This window comes from Rissa tridactyla, chromosome 4, assembly GCF_028500815.1.
Source record: "Rissa tridactyla isolate bRisTri1 chromosome 4, bRisTri1.patW.cur.20221130, whole genome shotgun sequence".
In the NCBI taxonomy this organism is placed as follows: domain Eukaryota; kingdom Metazoa; phylum Chordata; class Aves; order Charadriiformes; family Laridae; genus Rissa; species Rissa tridactyla.
In genome coordinates this window covers 53,853,652-53,872,814 of record NC_071469.1, presented here as the reverse complement: position 1 = coordinate 53,872,814, position 19,163 = coordinate 53,853,652, and the positions used below count along the sequence as shown (strand labels likewise).

At 40.5% G+C, this 19,163-nt stretch overlaps 1 protein-coding gene across 2 annotated transcripts in view; it reads left to right on the top strand.

The window, feature by feature from the left end:
- CCDC88C (coiled-coil domain containing 88C) overlaps positions 1–19,163 on the top strand; it is a 100,220-nt gene that overhangs the window by 61,968 nt on the left and 19,089 nt on the right. For both annotated transcript variants that reach the window (XM_054198503.1, XM_054198502.1), the window contains exons 12-20: positions 1,174–1,318; positions 4,077–4,258; positions 7,802–7,939; positions 9,376–10,446; positions 12,812–12,939; positions 13,806–13,947; positions 14,544–14,732; positions 15,116–15,277; positions 16,387–16,664. In XM_054198503.1, the coding sequence (XP_054054478.1) occupies positions 1,174–1,318; positions 4,077–4,258; positions 7,802–7,939; positions 9,376–10,446; positions 12,812–12,939; positions 13,806–13,947; positions 14,544–14,732; positions 15,116–15,277; positions 16,387–16,664 (2,435 nt within the window). The remainder of the gene's footprint in view (positions 1–1,173; positions 1,319–4,076; positions 4,259–7,801; positions 7,940–9,375; positions 10,447–12,811; positions 12,940–13,805; positions 13,948–14,543; positions 14,733–15,115; positions 15,278–16,386; positions 16,665–19,163) is intronic.

Here is a 19,163-nt window from a genome sequence, read left to right as displayed (position 1 = left end):
GACAGAGATGTTAAAATCTGACAGTTAAGTAGAAATCTCTTGGATATAGGAAAAGAAATCTACTGTTATAAATGGTCTTTCGTGTTGGAAACAAAGCCTCTAGCCATTACAGTGAGTTTAAGAATCCAGTACTGCTGGAAAAGCCACAAAATTCCAAAATTTATTTCTGTGTAAATCAGAGACATGGCTTGTTGCTTCATAGGCAAGGAAACATAAGAAGTGGCAGATTATTGTCTACAAACAGAAAGCAACATGGTATTTTACAATCCCACTAGAAATAATAAATACTCTTTGATCTCTTGTATTTGACTTAACAGTCCTCCTCTTATCCCACTGTGTTTTGAATTCTTGTGGTTAAACCGTATAGACGTTTAACTCCATCAGGTTTCTAACAGGGTCTGTTGGAAACAAAGATGTTGAGGGTGCCATGTGGAGTTACGTTTAATGACTGATTCAGGGCACTATAAGGGTCATGTCATGCTCCAGCTCTTCCAAAGTGGCTGGTGATTTGAATGATGCTTTTCTAGGTGACTTGATGAATTTTTGGGTGATGCTTTCTGAAAATTTGGGACTCTCTGAGGCACCCCTTCAGCTCCCACAAATGCAAATGGCCAAAATAGTCACAAGAAGCAACAGCATGTTCATTCTCCAGATCTGTTTTCTGGATATTTTAAAGCCTAAATTGTGAGTTAGTTATTACTTGCCAGTCCACATGACTGGATCCAGGTTTGATGTGATGAGCTGAAGAAGCTCAGTGGAATTCAAGGTTAAATCTGCAGAGTCTCCAGAGTGTCAGTGCATGATACTACATGTTTTTGAAGAGCTTAGCTCTGGAGACAGCTTGAATCCAGCCTGCCTTGCTAGCCTTGGCTTGTACCAGCCCTGTCGTCACCCAGTATGTTCTCACTCCAGTCACGCTCCCTCCAAGTGTATCATGGACCTGAGCTGACTCTAAAGAGGGCCAGTTGGGTGTCGCTGCGCTGCATCTTGTGGCACGTATGGCAGCCCACAGCAAACGTTTAATGCTGTACATGTAGTTCAGTATAAAAGCACACAGTGTTTAAGGAGATTCTTCTACCATCAAACATGTGTTGTGCTTGTAGCAGTTCAACTGACAGAAAAATCTTACAGATAAGCTTTATATGTATTTTCGTTCATGTGTGTCTTGCACAGGACCGAGACACGGACAAGAAGAGAATTGAAGAGCTGCTGGAGGAGAACATGGTCTTGGAGATTGCGCAGAAACAGAGCATGAATGAGTCTGCACACCTAGGCTGGGAACTGGAACAACTGTCTAAAAGCACAGATCTTGCAGACAGTGAGTACCAGCTGGGGCAGCTCTTGGTGTGCTTGTGGGTTCTTTCAGAGTGGACAGGTTGGTTGGCTGAGATGGGAACAGAAGTTCAGTCCGACCTTGGAGAACTTCCCTCATTCAGCCGCTTGACTTTGAATTTAGTTTTTCAGAACTTCCAAAATATATTCATTCTAGTTTCTTTCACTTGCTTTTGAAAGCATTAAAATGTTTTCCTTTTATTTTGTTCGTCACTGAGAAAGTGACTTTTAAATGATAAAAGTTAAAAAAAAGAAAGCTTTGTAAATGGCACAGCAGAAACGTCACAGCAAACACTGGATATTTCTAACTGAATGGCTGGGAGGAGTCTGTGATCTTTAGCGTTCTTTAGTACAATTAGTACAGACAATTAGCTGGTCTTTAAGTCCCAGGAAGCAGTGTATGCTGAAGTCATTTATTTTTACTAGATACTGAAAAATGTGTACAGTTAAAATAACTGGCTGAGTATTTTTTTTGAATGGTTGATTTGATTTCCATAACTGTCACAAACGTAACTAATGCTTGCTTCACCAGTCAGGTTTTAGCATTGGTTTGTGTCTAACTTTCATTCTGTCTGTAATGCCAGCCTAAATAACAATGCTAAATGGAACCTGGGAAATACAAGCTATTTTGTGCAGTTTAATGTGCAGCTTTTATTGATTACTTGCCTGATTCTGCTAAGACTTGCTTGTTTGGCTTCGTGTACCAGCAACAGTTTAACTTGAAGACAAAGTAATAAATTTGAGCAAGCGGATGTTCAGTTTTCAGTAAAGCTGTCTAGAAGAATAACTTGGTTTTGTAAAATAACTGAATGTGTGCCTGACACCAGTTCTCAAATCTGCTTGCTGTCTAGGATCTGAGTTCTCTTTACTAAGAGTAATGGCTAATTAATTGTTACTTTTAATTAATAATCTTGCAGAGCAGGTTTACCTTAGCCTGAGATGTGAATGGCACTCTATTCTTCCTTATGTGTAATTGAGGATATTACTTATTATATTTATCAGCAGGGAAAAACCACAATTCTGTCAAAACTTACAAATTTTGATGAAGAGTATTTTAGGAAAATGCAAAACTATCTAATTTTCCGGCTTGTTTCAAGTACTAAGTTTTGCCCCCTTCCTGATTTGATTTTACTAGTGATGTAATAGAAAGAAGGATGCTGGTTTTATTTTGTTATATCTTATTTTTTAATTTCTATCAAATATATCTTTCAAAATTTGCTCAACAGTGGTTTAAAAAAAATGAAAAAAGATGCAATTCCTTCACTGCACTGATGCTTAGCATTTCAGCACCGGAGCTCCAGAACCTCTCTGATTAACCAAAGAAAAAGAGAGTAAGAGGAACTGAGAACATGAGTAGTCTTTTGTATTCAGTAGGAAAAAAAATTTGTGAAGGGAACCTGATTTAAAAAAACCTAAAAACATTAAACTTTGAAACTTTTAAATTATTTCACAGAAGTGCTGTCCTACTTTTACAGTGATTCTCTTTAAGAAGTCCCATTTCAATGCATGTTGCTGTTCTGAATGCAGCTTGTTTGTACAAATAGAGTCCGTCTGGAAAGCTCTTTTGGAAAACCTCCTGTTCCGGGATTTAAAGTTGAGTCTGCAAGGGTGGTAGATAACAGAAGATTTTACCTGCTAGTTTGGAATATTTTACTCAAAATCATTTTAAAAATAAGCATGGGAAAAATAGTTTAGGTGGGCTTTGCTTCAGGACAGAACTCAACTGGAGTATTTAGTTAATATTTACTATTTGAGTCTTCATTTGACCAAAACTCTCCAGGTGATGCTCCATAAAAGTGACAAATGGGATTTTACCATTCCCAGAGACTTGCCAGTTCTAAAGTACTCAGTGTACTGTATGTAATAGTGCTGATTATTTAGCAGGAGTAAATAATTTCTGAGACTTAAAGACAATGTTAAAGTCAATTTTGTATGAAATGTGGTTTTGCGGTGAAGGGTAGCAATTATGCCATGTGAAACAGAGGGTTGCTTTTATAATTATTCAGGTGCTGGGCAGAGAAATGAACAGAACAATGAGGCTTTGCTGCTGGGAGTTAAGGCTGAGAGGTAGCGAGACTTTTGATCTACAAACATTCAGAGTAAAATAACATCTCTGTTGTAAAACTTGCATAAATGCTGTTAGTTCTGAGATTTCAACTTCGGACGCTTCTCTATGATCAACATTCTGACCTGTGTCCTGTGCCTGGGTACCTGGTAGTAAAATATCCTCCCTGATTTGGCATATTCTTGATGAAGTAGCTGTGAAGATGAGTATTGAAACTCGCTTCTGTAAGAATTTTTTCCATGAGTAAATATGATTGAATACTAGCTTTTCACTAGCTTGTGGAAGTGCACCATCTTGCTGTTTTAGCAAACACTTTGCAGTGGTTTACATTCTGCCTCAATTTATTTCCTCTGATGGAAGTATGAGAGGGTGTCAAAAGTATATTTTACTACTAACATTAAACATGCTACTAACATGACTAAAGCAACATTAAGAAGAGTTAGGAAAGTAAGTAACTTTTAAGATGGTTATCTGTTCAGATACTTCCCCATTTATTAAAGGTCTTAATCGTTATCTATGAAAATGGGTTCTGTTTTTAACAAAGTGTTTACTTAGCAGTCAAGCTGAAATGATAAGGATCTGACTGCAATTATCTTCATACAAGTGAATCTTAAGGACCTAGGAAGGGAGATGCTTGTGAATTGGTTAGTGCCACTTTCTGATTCTCATGTTTCAACAGCCAGAAAGTCCTTTGTGTTTGAGTTGAATGAATGTGCTTCGAGTCGCATTCTGAAGCTGGAGAAGGATAATCAGAGCTTGCAGAACACAATCCAAGAGCTGAGAGATGCCTCCTTGACCTCCAGAGAGAGTAGCCTGAAGTTTGTGGAGCTGGAAAAGGAAAATCAACAGCTTAGCAAAAAGGTAATTTGCTCATGGGAACAAACAGGGATCTTCGATTCTTAAACGCAGTGCATGCAGGGCCGTATGGCATTCCTGAACAATGAGGGATTGCAGGGAATTCACCCAGGTTCCCCAGAAGACTGTGCATGTTTTTGGGCCCATCTATTTAATCGCGTTCTGACACTGGTGTATTCTATTGCCTTCTATTTCACTGACTACTTACGGGCATAGTTGTAAGCAAAAAATGACTGTTCTTGTTTCATAAAAGCTGTCTTTCAGTGCTCATTTGCCCCTCTCTGATTGTACTGTTGGTTGTGTCCTTTTCTGTGGTCTCACGGCAGTCACTACTAGGCAAGGGAAACATGGACACATTGATTGTTTTTTTGAAAGTTTTAATATTGTTTCCACATAAGTCAAATCACACAGGTGAATTCAGGTTAATATATTTTTAAATGAGTCTTTTGCTGCCCATAGTCCTGGATCTGCTCTTTGTCTTGTCCTTTTGGCTATTAGAAGTTCTCTAGTGTCTCCCTCTCTGCAAAGATCTGGGTTCTTTTAACCTTTGTAACAAACATGCAGGTCATCACTTTTAAAATTTATTTTTATATATACATGTGTTACACTCTATTATTAACTGTGATTACGTTTAGCTCAAATGCCGGCTCAGTGCTTGTCCTTGTGAAACACAGTGCCGAGTTCACCTCCAGCCACTAGCTTTATTTTTGCCTGGCAGATTACTAACTTGCATCTTGAACTCTGATTAATTGACCTAAGTGCCAGTGGGGAAGGAGGATGCTTGCTAGTCTGAGTATAAATAAAAAATTCCATGTCAGTTTTTTTCCACATTCCTACCTTTGCTAAATTATCCAGAATATAAGGCTCATGTCTCCTTTTCCCATTACTGCTGTAACCTGTATGTGTGTGAGACGTTGATGAAAAGATTTCAGTTCTCTCAGGCCTGGCTGTGGGCTAGCTGAGTGCTTTAAAGGGCAAGGGGAGAAAGAATATGGGTATGAAATGCTGGTCATAGAGTGCCAGATTGTAACTAGCAGAGTGTCAGTTTCCCTGCCAAGGAGAACAGGTATCCATCACCGGATCATTCTGTCTTCTGGAGAGATTCTTTTGCCAAGTTGAGAGACCAGTTCTGCTTCTTGGCTTTCTTCTGCAAACAAGGAAAACTGTAAAAATTCAGTTCACTGTACTCCTCCTTCCACACTCCCTTTTATGACCTGTTGTGTATGAGTAATTCACTCCAGCCCTAATTTACATGCTTAAAATTTGAGATCAAGGCATATAAAGCACTCAGCAGATACCTGTGGTGTACAGCAATTCAAGTCGCTTGAACAACTGTGGTCAAACCTTGGCTTTACCCCAGGCAGATTCCTGTGGGCATCTCTCCTTATGGCACTGTATTGGTGCCAACAGTTGTGATTCCAGAATTAGTCTGATGTTTTTGATGATGATGAATACGTTGACATGGTGGGGTCACCTACAGGTCTGGTAGTTAAATAAGGCAAAAACCAGTAGTGGGGAATGCCCGTGTGGTGAAAGGGGGGCACTGCGTGAATCACAACGAGGAAAAAAATCGCAGGTAAAAATAGTACTATTAAGAGCAATTGAAATGCATGAACTCATCACCAGAGAAACATGGGATATGGTGGAAACTGTTGACTGAATACCACAGGCCAGTCAAGCTGTTGATGGACTTCACCTCCCATTCAGGGAGATTTGGGAAAAAAAGGTAGTAAACAGTATTCTGTAGTCTGTGCAAGACACGCAATTGTCTCTCAGTGTACAGAGTCCTGATACACGATATGTAAAATAATCTTGATATGAGATGTTTGAATTTGTTGGGCTTTTTTTAATCTTCTCTCTCTAACATGTTTTTACATTTCTCTTGCACATGTATCCCTGTAATTAGAGGGAATGCATGTCCACAGCGGGGGGGTGCTAGGGAAAAGGGGGTAACAGAAGTAGTCTCTGATGTGTTGCAGAGTGGTTACAACAATAGGCAGAGGAGAGGGCAACAGTTCTTAAAAACTGTTAAAGATAAGCACATATAAAGTCACAGGACAAGACATAAAGTGTTTTTCTCGAATGTGTAGTGCCTGGGGGCTTTTTTGTAACTTTCCCGAGATACCCACAGTAAAATCTTGCCTCCCTAAAGTTGTTTAACTGGAGTCAGATTTCATCCACTGTCTGGGACTTTACAAAATTGTTTCTGAGTACACTTGGCTATTTACTGATCTAGTGCTTGGAAAGATGTGGCCAGAACAGGATTGTTCAGGTAGTACAAGGGGAGATGATATGAAGGAAAAGTCACATACATCTTTTTTTCCTTTCTTGCAAGGTTCTCAGAGGCGCTAATAACAGAAAACCCTCCTTTCAGGCACAGTCAAGTAGTAGCAGTGCAAGTACCTATCTGTTTTCTCTGCATTCCTGACTTTTTGGACCGAAACAAGCTGTAAACAGTAGTTTCTTACTTGCCTCCAGTTTTCTGGGAGGTGCTAATGAAGACCAGCTATTGCTGAGTTGCTGAGTTTGTTCCAGCTTTCTCTGAACAGCTCCTTTGAGCCCAATGAACCTTACCATGGTTACATTTCTGACTGTTAAGCCCTTCTTATCTCCAATCTGGGCAGCCCCTGCTTGTTTAAACACTTCCTGTAATGAGGCACGTGTTGACTTAGGCAGAGCCCAGCCTCCAGCTATTTCCCACTTGTAAGAATTATGGTTAATACCTTTTTCATTGACTTTTTCACTGTTGGCAAAGTTCATAATACCAACACAAAAAAATGAGCTGGTACTTGTGCAGAGCTGTAGGTGCTCACGGTGTGTTACAAGCATAAAAAGGAATGTTTCCTGACTTGGGGAGCCTAATTCGCTGAACCTCTTGCTTCTAAATACTGAAGAGCTACTGCTTTTCAGTGCTTAGTGTATTATGAGGACAACTTCCAAAAGGAGAGAGTAAGAAGACATCATTCACTGTAGGACTAGGACCTTTCTCACAAATCTTTCAAATCCAGTCTTGTCGCCTGCTGGGGAAAACAGGGCCAACAGAGCACAGGGAGGGGAACGGTAAACTTGGAAACTCCAGTGCTTTTCGTCTGTTCCTGATTCTGTTTTGTTTTTTTTTTTTTTTTTTTTTTTTAATTCTGTTGCTCACTGAATTGTCTTAATAACTGTCTCCACATTCACTGGTAGATTAAGGCCATCAGTGATGGAGAGGCTAGGAGGAGGCAAGGCCCTCAGAAAGGTGAGCACCAGCAACTTAATCACTGACGACAGGGGCACAGCAGGGTGTTCGGTCAGGCAGGTGAAGCATTTCTTACAGCTGTATCATATATGCTCTGGTCTTAATAGGCATGAAGGAGATTCATGGCACTGTGAGAAAAACAAAGCAGCCCATTTGCTCCTCTGAGACTGGCAAGCTGCAGAAGGGAAGGATTACATTTTTCAGCCACAGTCCCCATCTCATTCCTTTCTGGTGTTCAAAATAACTTAAAGTGCAAATGGTTGTTGTGTCAAGCTGTGGCTGATGTGCTTTGGTGTGTTCTCTCCACGCAGATTGAGAAGTTGCAAAATCAAATTGAAAAAGAGAAGCAAAGTAATCAAGATCTGGAGACCTTGAGCGAGGAGCTGATAAAGGATAAAGAACAGCTACAAGTCGTCATGGAGACTCAGAAAGCTGACACAGAGAGACAGGTGCAAACATTTCAAATGTAATACAAATGCATATGCTCAGTAGTGGTAAATGAGCGATGCCGTTTAGAACATCTGTTTCTCTCAGAGAGATAGGGCAATTTGAGAGCTATTAAGTGCAGGTTGAACTTGTTCAAATGCAGGTAAAAGGCTTCTTCAAGCAAAAAACTCCAGCATGTTTTGTTAGCTACTGCTGTTACCATAGGGGGATCTTCAGGCTGTTGTAAGGACAGACCTTTTCTCTTCAGGGGGAAAAAAAAAAGCCCTGGATCTTATTAAATGGCATACCAACTGTTTTTAGGATGTGCAAATAAAACCCCATTTTATCATAGAAGATTCATCTTCTGCCAGCTGTATGTCCTGATTGGTTTGCTTGGCTTTATTTTCACCACCCAACCTTTTTTCAGCATCTATTTTAAAAAGATGCTGAGAAAGCATTTATGTCTTCTGGATTGATATTTTGAATGCCCTTCAGCTTTTACTACTGTACTGTGGTTCATGTGCAATGCTTTGAAATTATCCTATTATAGGGTTTTGCAAGGTATCATCTGTATTAATTTGACTAGTGAAGAAAATGTAGACACATATAATTGGAGACTGGTCTGTATATTTTCAACCTGTATTAAAATTTACTCACAAGTTTTGTGGGGTGAAGATTAAATAACAGAGTGACTTATTTGTGTATTGCTTTTAATCTTGATGCATTCATGCCCGGACTTCTACCTGTGAAACTGCTTTACCACCAAAGCTCTACATTTCAGTTAGAACACATACAGACTCTTTGCGGTAAGAATTAATGGATGCTTCACAGGTAGGGCAGGAAGGAAAACCAGAAGTATCCTCAATCATCAGAAGAGGGCAGATTCTGATTTTTTCAGGTCTAAGTCCTTTCTGATTTCTGTAGATGTTGTCTAGATAAAAATCAAATGCAAATTGGCAGTCAAAATCACTATTGCTTCAGTGGAAATTGAACCAGTGGGGTAAGTGTACTGTTCTCACAGAAAGCACGTCCTGTATGAGATCTATGACGGCTATAAATTTTCAAACGTAGCAGAGATCATTTGTGTCTTGAGATCCCAAAGATGAACGTAATCCTAGACAGAAAGGTATCCTTTTTTAGGAAAGATTCCTAACAAAGCATCCTTCTCCACAGTGTTCTCTGAAGGTCCCCTGTCTACCTTTTCCCTCTGCCTTGACCTTCTTAGCTGGTAGCAGGAATATAGCACTATTTTTAATTTGTTAGAATCACGGGTTACCAGAGGTAACAGTTTTTTTCATTAGTTTGGGTTGTTGCTTTAGTCAGGGGAAACTGTTGAGAAATCTGTCTTGAATTAAATGGACGTGGGTTTGTTAACAATAATGTGTCTGCTTCAGAACTAATTTATACTGCACTTTGTAAAGTAGGTAACATTTGCATGACTTTTTTATTGTTTATGTAGATAAAGGACCTTAAGCAAGAAAATGATCACCTTAATCAAGTGGTCTTATCCCTGAGACAAAGATCTCAAGTGAGCAGCGAGGCAAGAGTAAAAGATATTGAAAAAGAGAACAAGATACTTCACGAAACAGTTACAGAGACGAGTAGCAAACTGAGCAAGCTGGAATTTGAGAAGAAACAATTGCAAAAGGATTTTGACCAGGTTAAAGAAAAAGTAGAAAGAGTGGAAGAAATGGAAAAAGAGCTCCATCGGCTGGAGAGGGAGAATGAACAGCTCACCAAGAAGGCAGCGGCGATGAAAATAGTGACAGAAAAAGTGGAAGTTCTCGAGCAGGAGAATGGAGATTTGGAAGTGGAAAATAGGAAGCTAAGAAAATCCCTGGACACATTGCAGAATATTTCCATCCGGCTTGGGGACCTGGAAAGGGACAACAAGCAATTGGATGAAGAAAATCTGGAGCTTAGGAGAGTGGTAGAGACCATGAGATTTACCAGCACAAAAATGGCACAAATAGAAGCAGAAAATAAAGATTTGGAGAGGGAAAAAGAGGATTTAAGAAAGAATGTGGAAATGTTAAAAGCAATGAGCAAGAAGTCAGAGAGGCTGGAGCTAAGCTATCAGAGTGTCAACTCTGAAAACCAGAGACTTCAGCAAATTGTGGAGAACAGCAGCAAAAAGATCCAGGAGTTAGAAAAAGAAGTACAGGGAATGGAGAGTGAAAATCAGGTCCTTCAGAGAAACCTTGAGGAGCTAAAGATTTCTACAAAGCGGCTAGAGAGGTTAGAAAAGGAGAACAAAGCCCTCGAACAAGAAATGTCTCAGCTTGAGAAGGACAAAAAAATGCTTGAGAAAGAAACGAAACGGCTTTGGCAGCAAGTGGAGCTGAAAGATGCTATTTTGGATGATAGTACAGTAAAGTTGGCAGTTGCTGAGAAAGAAAACAAGACACTAGAAAAGGAAATTGCTCGATTCAGAGATTCATCTAATAAGCTGAAAGAATTTGAAAAGGACAATAAAGATCTCATAAAGCAAGTTACAATCGATAAAAGAACACTAGCTACATTGAGAGAGGTAAGCAAATAGTACTACTGTTTTCGATATGATGCTGTCTTTTATTTCAGCTCTGTGAAGTACCAAAGGGAGACATTTGTCCCATGACTATTTAATATGAGACAGGAGATTTTCACAGGTTCAACAGCCATCACGGGGTAGTATTGCCTTGGTAAGTGGAACCTGCCAAAAACTGCCGTGTACCACTTTGTGTCCACAAGCACAACGTCTCCAAATGACATCTTTTTTCCTACAGCATAGGGTTTTAACACAGCTCCCACGTGGTAGCTGTAAACCAAAGACTTTGATACTTTCTCTAACCCTGTGACCACAAAACTGTTTGCTAACATGAGAGCTCCAGCAACGGAGAACAACTCTTAAGCCTAGAAATTAGAGCACTTGTTGAGGACACATTAACATCCCTGTTCTTAGCTAACACTTAGCTAAGACAAGAACCATCCCAGATGACCAACCCAACCCTTTCAACAACAGCTGCACCAAGTTTTTGCTTTACAGCTATCTCTACACCATTTTTCCCTAAAAGCTGCCCTGCAGAGTGAGAGCGTGCTGAGCAGCTGTTGTTAAGCAGCAGCCATCTCTTCCAGCAGCCCTCTCCACTGCAGAACGCAGTAATCACGCTCTTCCTAGTAGCCATCTTTTAAAAATGCACAATTAGCCTTAGGACATTGGCAAACTAATGATGTATGTGCCAGAACTGATGCTCTTATAAGCCGCCTATGAACAAATTCAGGTTATTGCAGCTTGCTCTCATTGCCTGCCCCAGCTGCTGTTGTCCTGCCAGAAACAGGATTTCCTCTGAAAGCATTCAAAGGAAAACAGTCGATGCTGCAGTAGCTCAGTGAAATAAGTTTAGCAAGACTAATGCAGTAAGCAGTTGCTTACTTGAAGATTTAGTTTTAGTTTAGTTTTTGAAGCATTGGTGTAGTTTCGAGGAGGAAAAAAATTTATCAGAAACATTTGAAACAGTCCCAAGTTGTGCTTCTATCCAACTTTCCTTAAAAATAATAATAAAAAAAGCATTTCTGAGAAGGCTCCTTTTTAATCTTTCTTTTCTGAGACTTCTGCAAATTTCCAGTGGTGCAGACCCATACAGAAGCGTATCTTCTTTTCCTTAGTTGCTTTCTATAGATTCTAGAGGAGGAGTTTATGGATGTTGAAGGGACCTGTTTACAGACCGTGGACTGGCACTGAGCTTAACCTTACCTGTTTTTCTCTTGCTATGTGAACGAATATGTGGCTAAATTTGTGATATCAGAGGACTATTGAATACCTACAGCTTATGTTTAGCAAAGTATTTTTTAAAATTTTTATTCTTGCTTGTGTTTGATATCCAGGATAATTTTCTTTCTTACTTGAAGTGCTTCAATAACATCATTGTTCTTTCTTCATGCCTTATTTAAGAAAACTTTTGGGCAGAAACATGAGCAAAGTAGTTCTCTATAGTACGTTTGCTTTTCAGAGAATTTTGAATGGTAGGAATCTTTGAACTTGGCTGTGCACCAAAAATGATTTGTCCTTTTTAAACATGCAGGCTGGTATTATGTCTTCTCAAGCTGTTTCCACACAGACCACTTTACTGGCATAACAGCAAAGCATTGTCCCAATATACCTTCTGGAACAACTCCATCAAATCTCCTCCTTGTATGACTTCCTTGTCTGGTTCTGCTTAAGTTTCTTACAAAGAAACCTAAATGAAATGAGAACAGGCCAGGAGATACCAGAATAAGTGACCAAGCACTCTCGTCTCCAGAGCTGTCCTGTCTCTTACGTGACAATGTAATTATGCTTTTTTTAATTTTGGCAGTAAGTTACCATGTCAGAAACTCAGAGTCAGTAGTGAAAATGCACTGTTACCAAGTCCCTTGGCAATAGCATCTTAACCATATTGTCTCAGGAAACTTTCATACTGAAGTCTTGTCACTCCTCTGTGTGTGTGCCGGTGTTGGCTGGGCTTTTCAGCGGGGCTTTTTGTCCTAGCTGGGAGGTGGGAACTCCCTCTGCTGGTGTCCCCTGACCTGCACACATCCCTTCGGTGGCACAGGGGCAGGATGTCTCCTGGCCCGCACACATTCCCTCTTTTGGCAGGCGGGCAGGATGCCAGTGTTGGCTAAAGTAATTCAGTCGGTAGAGTGAGCGAGACAAAGGCCAAAAGAAGCATTCTCCAGATTTTTTCCAAGTAAACTATAAACAAAAGCAATCGGTTTAATTCTGCACTCAGCTGCCATTGATGAAGAATTTTAGCTGACCTTCTTGGAACTAGGATTTTATCCAATTATTTTTTCAGTATTTTCAAAAAAATATCTATAGTGCTGGATAATTATCACCACCGTTTGCACAGCAACTAATCATGTTTGCGCTGTTGCAGGATTTGGTCCTGGAGAAGCTGAAGAGTCAACAGTTGTCTAGTGAGCTGGACAAACTGAGCCAGGAACTGGAGAAGATAGGATTGAACAAAGAGCTGCTGTTACAGGATGACAACGGCAATGGCGACACGTAAGGAAACTGAGCTCTCTTAGTCGTTCTTTTGATGCTGCGGGCTTTTCCTCAGCCTAACTCAAGCCCTTTGCCTTTCTTTTTGGTTCTCATCTGTCTTGCTCCAATTACCCATAGTAATTTTGGACATAAAGCATATTTTTTCAGTAGCAAGCTTGGTAGTATACTGCAAGTTTTGAAAACCTTTTTCTTGGATGTAAGGAAGAAATGGCATTTTCTCTCTCTCTGCTTGCCAGTGTTACTACAGTCCCCTCTGCTCCCCTGTAAAGTAGCGGGGTAGCTATTTCAGTGTGTATTCCTCCTCATATTCTCTTTAAAAGTATAGTGTCTAGTAGACAGTGTCTGTCATTACTCCCTCTAATTGGTGATCCAGCCACCTGTTAATATAAACGTAGATGTTGCCTAAGAAATTCCTGATTGCAAGGAATTCTTTTGCAAGTCCTATAGTAATGAACAAAGAAACCCCAACAACCCATGTGTATATAGGCCTCTTGGTGAGACCTAGTTAGAGAAACAAACCCATCTCATAGGAGTCTTCAGCATATAGTGCAGATTTTTCTCCTTCTCAAGAACGTACAAAAGAGCCGTGAGAAGAAAGTTCTGTAGTGTAATTAGGGGAAATTTTAAAAAAATTATTTTCTTTCAAGTTAAGGTAACTCTTAGATATTCCTGTAGAACCATGCAGGCATTACCTCTGTTAAAATTGACTGGATTTTCCAAAAGCAGCAGCAGGGGAAATAATTTTCTTGAAGAAGCAAACATGTAGTGTAACACGTGGTGAGTTTCGGAATGGGTGATGTCTCGTATATAGACAGTGGCTCATGTCCTAATGGCAGACGTAGGAAAGCTATTCTCATGTCTTTCAGAAAATACAAGATTCTGGAGAGCAAAACTGAATCGGCACTAAAAACAACACTAGCTGTGAAAGAGGAAAAGATTGCAATGCTGGAAGCTCAAGTAAAAGACTCTCTGAACTTGAACCAGCAGTTACAGAATGATCTAAATATGGTAAGAGGTTAATTTTATTTTAATTGTTGATGATGTGGTTCTGCGCGTTCACATGCTTTTGGTTTTTTTACTCAGCAAGAACAAGTTATCTCTGCTTTCCTCCACCACCACCACATACACGCACTTTCCCAAGCCCTTTTTTTGACTGGTCCACTTTCTCTTGTCCCTTTCTGTATAATGGCATCAATTTCAGCAAAATTGTTGGGCTGGGGGCATGACAGGAGTTTTTTTACATGACCACTATTTGCAGTCTCTGTTTTCCCATGGTTTTTCCATTGCTGTGGTGTTGTTTTTCTGCCTTGTTTAATGAAAGCGTAGGCTGAAGAAGACTGCAGTTGAAATGGCTCACCTAAGAACAGGCTGTTTGTTAGGTGACAGTGAGCTTGAGTCAAAGGGCACCTGTCTTGGAGGTCCAAGACATGTGGGTTCCTGCACCTGTCAGTGTCTCAGCTTCCCCATCTGTGAAGTGAGGGTGATGGTTCTTGAATCCCTTGAAGTCCCTACAGTGCAAGAGAGGAACTACATATCCCATCATTATTAATACAAAATCCCGCTGTTAAATCGGTGTTGAAGGTTGTTACTTCTTGGCTTTGCAGGTGAAGAAAGACTTTGATGCACTTAAGCAGACCCAACAAGATGGGCAGTATGCTCAGAAGTCGCTGAGGTATTCTGCAGAGAAACTCATTCCCAACCACCAAATGAACGAGAAATTGGAAGCAGGACACCGAGAAGCTACCATGGAGCTGCTGAAACTGAAGGACAGGGCAATTGAACTGGAAAGGAATGTAAGCCTTCTTTTTCTGTTTTGTGTTATCCCTCAGACTTCCCTTGCGATCACGACTGAGTTGCTGGGAACTGGATTTTTGAATTTATAGGAATCTAGTGGGTTTTCTGGAGCACATAAGTCTACCAAATTCCTCAGGTATCTCTTAGGACTGCATGGGATTTTAATGCTATATATGTCTTGTATAACATCACTGCAGGGGATTACACTGTCCTGTGTATAACATCTGTCCTACCTTCATTTAATGCTGGGAAGAGTTTGCTTTTGCACATTTGTTGCAGAACGATCATCACCAATTGGTTCTCATTTTTGATAGGACTCCAAATGATCAGGACAGCTGTTTCGTTTTTTCCTGTCACCCCTTCAATGCCATCTCTCTTTCAGAATGCAGCCCTGCATACTGAGAAGCAGCTGCTTAAAGAACAGCTGAAGCACTTGGAAACACAGAATGTCTCCTTCAACAATCAGATCCTGACACTACAGAAACAGAACGTCTTCCTTCAGGAGCACAATACTGCCCTGCAAACGCAGACGGCCAAACTCCAGGTCAGGACAGCCTTTCACCTCAGTGCCGAAAGACTGGATTTGATTATAGTAGTGTGGAGAAGATGAGCGCTAATAAGAAAAATCTTTGTATTGGTAGGCCACTGTAGCGATGTAAAAATGAGGCCCGTAAGGTGGAGCTTAGTTTGAGGTCTGAATTTCTGCAAGCTAGGAGGGAAATTGGCTCTGTAGCTAATGTCTGGTAGCTATCTTTGTTAAGATACTTATTTAAAGAGAAACTTTTAAAATCAATACAGCAAAATCCAGTGCAGCTTCTGGAATAAAAGATCTTTGCTCCTTTTTTCTGTTAATGGTATGCCTGTGAAAGAGCTTGGAAGAAATAGGAAGAGGACACAAGAGGCGTTGTAGCAATGGGTTCCAGTCATAGTTTTCACACTTTCAGATAAAATGTCAAAGTTGCTGGTGGAAAACAGATACTCTTAAACATTACTTTAATTTTGAAAAATAAACTTCGCTTGAGAAAGAAAACAGTTTTAAAGGACGATGTTGGATTAGCTCTAAATTTTTTTTAAAGGGAATTTCCCTTTTCAAGCTTTTCCTCTCGTATGTTCACATATTATTATTTTTTTTTTTTTGTTCTCTTTTCTTATTTCTCACCTGCAATTGAAGTATATAAGCAATGTATAAAATCAGTGCACTACCCATCTACTGAAATCAGACTTGTTAGGAGTGCTGCCCCCATACAGAGTGGCACAGTTAATTTTGTTGAGTTTGGGTGAACTTAAGTTTTCATTACTTGTACACAAACATGGAGTAACTTTGGCTTTGTACATGATTGTCAGCGATGCAGCTGTGTTGCGAGTATTCCAGCTCATCTTGGTCTTCAGGCTGAAGGGCTTCTGCTAGTAAAACAGTGTTGTTTCAGTTTGGAGGTTATCCTGATACTTTTCAGACTGCTGATAGCATGGCTTTATATGGTGTGTGTTACCAGCAATACCAAAATTGTGCCAAATTTTCCATAAATGTCTTAAGTTTAGAAAGAAGGGATGCATTCTTGATCAACTCTATACATGTAGCTGCTGCTACATGTTTGTTGTATGTACCAGTAGGTGTAAATAAGTAATGCCTGCTTTTTATTTGAAAAACTTTAGGTAGAAAATTCAACCCTCAGCTCCCAGAGCGCTTCACTGATGGCCCAGAATGCTTTACTCCAGAATCAGCAGACAGCCAAGGAGAATGAGAATGAAAATCTCCTGAAACAGAAGGAGCAGCTGAAAGCTGAGTACGAGTCATTGCTTCAGGACCACGAGCACCTTGCTTCACTGCATGAACGGCAGTCCGCAGAATATGAAATGCTAATAAACCAGCACAGCTGCCTGAAAACGTTACACAAAAACCTGGATCTGGAGCACAAAGGTCTGGGTGAGAGGTACGCACACTGCTCAGGGGTGTAAGTGTAGCCGGAATGTGCCCATGTTACAACCTTAGCCTTAAATGTTGGTCTCCAAGTACAAACGGAAACTACTGAGTAAGCTGTTCCCCTGAAAAAGTGTCTTCTCATTCTTGTTATCAGTAGGAGATGAGATGAAAATATTTGCAAAGTGGTAGATTTTAGACCTCTAAAGGTGGCAGACCACAGATGACTGGTGATATTTAGCAGACATGGTCTTGGGGATGCTTTGTCAGAAGTAGCTTGAATTGTCTTTACTACGTTTCAGGATCTGCGCTATAATAACACGCAGCCTTAAAAAGATTCTCCTAGTTCTACTGTGTGGGGTATCTTTTCTAGTCATACAATAAGGGCTGCAAGTCACCTAGGTAATTACCTTTGTGCGAGTAGTATGTATCTTGAGAAATTCAAATCATTGCAGATTGTGTGTGGCATCAACCTCATGACAAAGGAGGCCCTCTGAAGGAAGATGTATTGAGCTAGCTCTGAGATTGTGAGAACTAGAAGAAAATAAATAATACAACACTACTGAAGGCTTTTGCTTCAGGCTCTTCAAATGAATTGTGAAGTCAGAGTTATCTGTTTATTGTTTAGTCTCTAGTCATTGTCATTTTCTGGCAATTATGCATGGATCGAACAATCTATATAATGTACTACTACATAAATGCCACTCTGCCTACCTCTCAAAACTTTTCTTATACAATTCAGTGATTTTCCTCAAAATATCTGTATTAGGGTAAGTTTCAACGCAAGACCATGAGTTGGGTTTAGAGCAACTCAATGGTGATCTTTGAGGGTGGACTACAAACTGGTGCTAAACTTTTCTTTCCCAAAGACTGACGAGCTGGCAATAGAATTGACAGCAGTAGATTTTGCAGTAGATTTTGATAAAATACAGAAATAAACCTATTGTGAGTAAAATATCCACCAGGGCTGTGTGACAGGACAGCTGCTTGGCTGTCAACTAAATGAGCTGTAAGTGATTACACAGACTCTGCTCCTGCTTACCAAGAGTCTCTCAGACTGATTAATGGTTCTCATTGATTCAGGCTTTGCTAGAGATTATCACATTGCGGTGTTGAGGCTGTTTGCTGGGTTCTTTCTTTTCTTGATGAGTACCAATTATTAAACAGCTCTAGCCTAAGGAAAAAGTAGTTTTCTAAAAATACATTATTTCCAGTGATAAGTGCACAGATCACCGTTGTAAACATTAACAATTTGGACCGTTTGTTACCGAGATGTGACTGCCAGCCTGAGATGTTGCCAGGGAGCAGATGGTGGCTTTTTCTATACTCAAAGCAGGTTGATTTTGGCCATTTTAAGAGCGCAGTGTCCTCCTCAGCAGATCAGTCTCAAAAGATACTTAGCAAGGTGATCTGTCGAAGGACAGCCTGTGTCTCCATTTGGCTGTCAGAAGGGACACTTTTTTTGTGTGTGTGTGGTGTTTTCCCTCCATCATGTGCTATGTGCAGTTTAGCTGGCTGAGGGAGCAGAGGGGAGAAAGTTAGAAAAAAAAGCTGTAAGAAAATTGTTTTCCTCTGCCACTCTGAGGCATTTAACTGCTAAGATGAAATATCTCACTTCCAACTTCAGCTAGAACGCACCACCTGCTAAATTTTCCCAGAGCAGCTCAGTGCAGCCAAGAAATTTGCTTGTGCAGTGTCTAAGAGATGGGTTTTGCTTGGGTCCCGACTCCAAGGTAATTGCTTTTTCTCTGTTGGTGACAGCGCTGTAATCATAGTTTTGTTGCTTAAGGCAGGATTGCGCTCCAGCGCAAACCTGTGACTGCAGCTCGTCTGGAAAAATCCGCAGCAACTTTAGTTAGCTCGTGGGCTGCTAACACTGTACAGCCAAGGTCCCCAAGGTTCTGTAGTTCACTCTGATGCATTTTAACCACAGAGTATTTTCTGCACCTCAGCAAACTTCGTTAAACCTCCGTCGGCTTTATCTGCACTGTATTAGCACCGCAGTGGGGACTTAATAATGGGTTGTGTGTAACTGCAGTGAAACGGCCTGTCATAGCCCAGCAAACCACAGGCATGAGGGGTTGACTTAGCAAGAGAAGCAGAGTTAGTATGTTAGGACCATTTACCATTAATAGCACCATCTCAGTCAACACAGAAAGGCTGGACTCTTGCTGCATTTTTTAAAATGCTTTACATATTGCACATTACTAAGGGGAGATAATAACTTACTAGCTACAGTTGATTAGCAGATCCTTGAGTGTTTCTTTGTGGCTTACTCTGGCGAAGTCTAATCCTGCAGAGACACTGGAAAAACTCATCTCACTGGAAAAACAGAATCCCTGCTGTGGAGGGTGTCGTCATTTAACCCCAGCCGGCAACTAGGACCACATAGCCGCTGCTTACCTTCTCCCCCACAGTGGGATGGGGAGAAGAATCGCAAAAATGAGAAAGACTCATGGGTTGAGATAAAACTGTTTAAGTAAAGCAAAAGCCGCGCCCACAAGCAAAGCGA